The sequence below is a fragment of the Rasamsonia emersonii genome (genome assembly GCF_000968595.1).
Source record: "Rasamsonia emersonii CBS 393.64 chromosome Unknown ctg1118621762449, whole genome shotgun sequence".
In the NCBI taxonomy this organism is placed as follows: Eukaryota; Fungi; Ascomycota; class Eurotiomycetes; order Eurotiales; family Trichocomaceae; genus Rasamsonia; species Rasamsonia emersonii.
The window spans coordinates 1-4746 of NW_013562539.1; the positions used below are offsets into that span (position 1 = coordinate 1).

The 4746-nt window shown below is 48.3% G+C and overlaps 6 protein-coding genes across 6 annotated transcripts; 2 read left to right on the forward strand and 4 right to left on the reverse strand.

Annotated features, from left to right (window-relative positions):
- Nucleotides 1–1186: 1186 nt before the first annotated feature.
- T310_10231 (Class E vacuolar protein-sorting machinery protein hse1) lies at nucleotides 1187–1795 on the reverse strand (the record flags this gene model as incomplete). The annotated part of the gene is made up of 1 exon (XM_013467341.1): nucleotides 1187–1795. A coding segment is annotated over one exon (609 nt), but the record flags the coding sequence as incomplete, so codon positions are not given.
- T310_10234 (uncharacterized protein) lies at nucleotides 1747–2025 on the forward strand (the record flags this gene model as incomplete). Its single annotated transcript, XM_013467342.1, has 1 exon — nucleotides 1747–2025. A coding segment is annotated over one exon (279 nt), but the record flags the coding sequence as incomplete, so codon positions are not given.
- On the reverse strand, nucleotides 1792–2130 carry T310_10235 (uncharacterized protein; the record flags this gene model as incomplete). The annotated part of the gene is made up of 1 exon (XM_013467343.1): nucleotides 1792–2130. The coding sequence occupies one exon, from the start codon at nucleotides 2128–2130 to the stop codon at nucleotides 1792–1794; it is 339 nt and encodes a 112-aa protein (XP_013322797.1).
- On the reverse strand, nucleotides 2069–2992 carry T310_10236 (uncharacterized protein; the record flags this gene model as incomplete). The annotated part of the gene is made up of 1 exon (XM_013467344.1): nucleotides 2069–2992. A coding segment is annotated over one exon (924 nt), but the record flags the coding sequence as incomplete, so codon positions are not given.
- Nucleotides 2993–3788: 796 nt separating this feature from the next.
- Nucleotides 3789–4265, forward strand: T310_10238 (uncharacterized protein; the record flags this gene model as incomplete). Its single annotated transcript, XM_013467345.1, has 1 exon — nucleotides 3789–4265. A coding segment is annotated over one exon (477 nt), but the record flags the coding sequence as incomplete, so codon positions are not given.
- A 58-nt stretch (nucleotides 4266–4323) lies between these two features.
- Nucleotides 4324–4605, reverse strand: T310_10239 (uncharacterized protein; the record flags this gene model as incomplete). The annotated part of the gene is made up of 1 exon (XM_013467346.1): nucleotides 4324–4605. A coding segment is annotated over one exon (282 nt), but the record flags the coding sequence as incomplete, so codon positions are not given.
- Between the last annotated feature and the right edge of the window lie 141 nt (nucleotides 4606–4746).

Consider the following 4746-nt stretch of genomic DNA (forward strand, 5'->3'; position numbering starts at 1 on the left):
CCCCTTTATACTTGTGAGAGGTCGTTCGAGGAAGAGCCCTTCGCCAGGTAGGCCGTTGTCTCAAGGAGAAGAGACCCGGGTCAGTCAGACCGTCGCGTGCTCGTGAACGACATAGAGTCAGGAAGACTCCTTGATCCTTCCCTAACCACCATTGCTAAGTATCGACGACTACGGTTGGACCCAGCGCGTAACAAGTAGCTGGCTATAAAGCAGCATCTAGGGGTTGCTGCTAGGCTATATCTTAGCTATAGGCTTTTTACCTTCTGTAGCTATATTTTTTTTAGTAGCTACTATAGCCTTAGTAGCTTCTATAATAGTTGCCCTAGGTATAACTGTAGCCTTAGTAGCTTCTATAGCTATGCCTAGGCCTTAGGTTTCTAGATAAGGGCTGTTTAGGATTAAATAGGTCCTATCGGTCAGATTAATCAGGGTAAAAAGTAGCATTTTTAATATTTGAGGTTAAGAAATAGTTTATATTTAAAAAAGATTACTTGCAGATTAGTTTATATAGTCTGCTTAAGAGGTCATTAGATTATAAAATTTTATAGAATCTATAGATCTAAGGTTTTTATATAGGCTCTATAGTCTGTTATTCACTACAGACTGCAAATTGTAGTAAATTTGATTATATAATGTAGTCACCTTATAGTTATTATTCTCTATTGCTGGCTGTAGCAATTTTATTGATATTCCTAGGCCATAGTTTACAGTCACATGATGCCCGTAATGTAATTGGTTCCCCTTCAAGCCACCTGAGCGAAGCGAGGGATCAAAGGCTTGTAACTAGTAGGACAACGTAGCCTAAGGTTCAATATGCGAAATCAATTCAAGAAAGACAAATCGAAATACGCCTCCCGTCATATGAAACTCTCGACATACAAACATAGTTCACGTATAATCAATGTACCGATCCTCCTCATGAGCAAGTTCATACACTGGATGGATAAGCAGGCGGGGTAGAGACAAGGTTATCAAGAGCAGCCAATCAATGATACTGATAGCAAAACATCCATGTAGAGCCGTTCCCTCGTTATTTGTACTTCCATTATTTGTGTCTTCGTAAATATCCATGTATCGAGATCGAGGGCAAAGGAAAGAGCGGGAAAAGCTAGATAGATTGTCGAGTAGTTGCATTCATGATTGTCCTCAATTCTCCCATGCTTCAATCTCCCGCCTCTACCACATTCTACCGATAATATGAAGCGGGATTTGAGTTAATAGAGCTCGTCTGTGGTGGCTGGTAGGGCTGGTACCCCCCTCCAGCTTGTTGACCTGCATTCAACGCCGGATATGGAGTGGGTTGCGGACTGCTTGTTGGAATCGGGGGTGGTTGTTGCGTGGGCGGCGGTTGATGTGCCGGGGCTGTTGAGGTAGGATATGGCGGTTGTTGCTGCTGAGAAGGGTACTGATGCCGTGGTTGAGGAGCGTTATCCTCAGGAGAGTACACTGACGGCGAATGTTCTTGGTTTTGCTGCGGCGGGTGGTGCGGAGGGCCTTGCTGCAACGCAGCACCGGGCTGGTACGAATGACGCTGTTCGACAGGTGAATCATAGATCGAGGTTCCCAGCTCTTGTGGATGCTCGTATGTCGACTGCGGACGGTGATGCACAGGTTGATAGGAGTCTGAAGGGGGTGGCTGTTGAAATGGCCGACTTCCAGTTGGCGTCTGGTTTCGCGGATCAGGAGACTGCGCGGCCGTACGATAGGGAAGTGACTGTTCCGCTCCATAATAGTTGGATCCGTTAGGCTGAGCTGGTTGAGACGGTTGAGAGTCTGGTTTTGAAGCTGAAGTTAATCATCATCGCCAAAAAAAAAAGAAATCAAGGAACCAAAAAAAAAACAAACCTTGAGGGCGCGGACTGTAGTATCGTTGAGGATCATGCTGCGCAGGGCCTTGAGCGTATGCTTGTGGTCCTCCCACTGGAGGATAGGGGTATGCCTGCTGTCCCGGCCTCCCATACTGTGGTTGGACTGAGTGTGACATTGATGCCTCAAGTAAGGCCTCATAATCTCTCCGTGCTTTGATGAATTTCTCATTGAGCTGCGTGAATTCATCTGATATGGAATATTAGCAATGACTCTGGAATGGAATTCTGTCAGGCCTACCTTTCTTTTGAGAGTATTTTCCAATCAGTTCAATCAACTTGGGTCGGATAGCGAGGGTAGAATGATAGAGGTTTGTGATTTCCTCATTATCCTGGACATTAAGCTCAGAACTGTTCGTGCTTAAAAGCGTCAACAGCTTCTCAACGTTCTTGATCTGTCCGAAAACTTCAGCCTCCATCTGTGCTTCCCGCTGCAAGTCTTCCGGCGTGGGGTCAGGCAGCTTTTCCACATAGTTCAATGGGAAAATCCCCGTCTGGCCTCGCAATGATCCCTTCCACCAATCTTTATAAACCGATTCCAGAACGAGGATGATGTCCCCCTTTCTAAACTGAAGCTCCCCCGGTTCAGAAGGCTGGAAGTCGTATAGCGCCCTCACTCTTGAGACTGTTGATGCTGCCGTCCCTGAAGGAATAGCCTGGGAGGTAGTGGTTTGCGGTTGACTTGTTGACGCTGAGGTCGAAGGTGCAGGAGCCTGAGACTCCTCTGATGGTCCCGCACCAGATTTGTCTTTGATGGACAGCGCAAGTGCCATTTGCAACTCCTCTTCCTCTCTCTGCCGGTCGAGTTCGGTGATCTCGCGCTTTGTAGGCTTCGACGGGGGCTGTAGGTTTGGATCTAGCGGAGTATCAGTAAAACATATCCTTTCCAGGAATTCTGTCTGCGGTACTAACTTTGCGTCTTTAATTTCACGTATGCCTGCTCCATGATACCAAAATCCGGGTTGCTGGAGAACATCTCCGTCCATTCCTCCATGCGCTCCAGAATTTTGGATTTGACTTGCTGGTGAGTGTTCTATGCATTCCAGGATAGTGTCAGAAAATGCCACAGCACTGTCCCCAGAATCGAGGGTTGTCTTACGCGGTCGTTTGCTAGGCGCAACAGGGCCTCAGTGAAGCTGCGCGATGCCAGCTCGCGATGGATTTTGGGTCCACAGTTTTGTGCCAGGGCATTCGCAAGCTAAGAAGAAGAAGTCAGAATCGACGATTCAATAATGTCTCGATCGACAATACAGACCTCTAACGTGTAGAGCTGCACGTTCGCATTTCGGTGCGCAAGCCTCTTAATCAAAGCAGCAACCGCATCTTTGGACCTGTGAAGACGGCACGGTATGTCAGTTCCCTATCGCTCTGACAATTTGAGCTGGCCAGGCATCGCAGTCGGACGAGAATGACATACCCCGAATCTTCCGCATTGACTTTATCGCAGACATCCTACACCACCCAGCAGATGTACACGTCAGCACCAGTCCAGATTGATCGCGAGGATGACCAGGGTATCGCAAAGAAATAAGGCGGAGGATGTCGTACGAGGATGTATTCCCAGTTCTCAGAAGTCAAATTCTCGTCAGTCGCTTTGGCTGTTCAGATAAGACCAGGTCAGCGTAATCCAGTTAAGGACCCTCCCCTAGGAAATGGTGGTCACAATGTTCCCTTCAGGACGATCAAACACTGTAGCCAAAGACAAATGACTCACCGACTATGTCGTCAAAGGCATTCTGCTGGGTGCGAAACATGGCGTCGTCTCTCCCCCAGCCGCAGTCAGCCTTGATTTCTCCGCGTTCAGGTGTGGTGTTATCTCCCACGCCGCACTCCGGGATGTCTATAGGATATCGGCTCCGATCAGCTGCGAGGAAGCGCTCCGGAGCAATTCGAATGTCGTTGTCGCCGTGTTGCCTCCTCTAGCCGCCGCGGTGTCTGATCCGCAAAGGTGAGCAACAGTCTTGCTTGGGAAGCGAAGCGCAGGCCACCCAGGACCGTGTGCTCCAGGAACTCGACTTGAGGTGCAGTGTGCTTCCACCAAGACAGGATACCCGAACGCTAGCGATTCACTTTATAGCTGGAATTGTACTGCAACAGGACAAGGCAGCGATGATCTCAATTGATTCGGGGCTGAGGTCGAAATGCTGCAACCTAATTAACAGTCGTCCGCGAGCGGGCCAGCGATCACGTAGGCGGAGAGCAACACAGCCACTAAGAGCTGAGCGCCGATCGGCATCCCACCTTGGGCCCATGCGTTCCATTGGTGGCCTGTTTTGCTGTCAATTTCATGGATTGCCGCCTACAACCTCGAAGCAGCTGGAAACGCTTTCTCGGTATCGCAGCGTTTGCGCTGCAAAGTCGCACTCTTCAACTCATCTGTGGCTAAACATAAAAAAGTAGGTGGATATATTATTAGATTTAGATGAGAGAAGCCTCTACTCTCTAGCCAGTGCTTTAATTAATAGACACATAATCTAAGGGTCGTCATCCCACCTGTAAAATGCCAATGATCACATCGCCTGAACGCCTGGTTGACAACACCACAGGCAGAGTTCGATCGACAGTTAAGGGACACGCGCATGTCTAACCGAACTTGACTGACTCGATGGCATGCCCCGTGTTCTATTGAACACAAAATTGTGATTAAAAGGAGCGACATTCGCAGAGTTAAGTTACAGAGACTTCCATTCATGCAGCGTTGCAAGCAAGATCGATACGGCAAGTCATAGCACTCCTGGAACTATTAGAGTCGGCGACTCCACACAAACCCTTTCTGTTCCCCCGAGGAAGTAAACTGAAATTGATAAGAAAATCACCTGGCTGCGACAAGACCGCAACAGACGCCTTCACATATTTATCTACAATAAAGAAGAGGTAATAA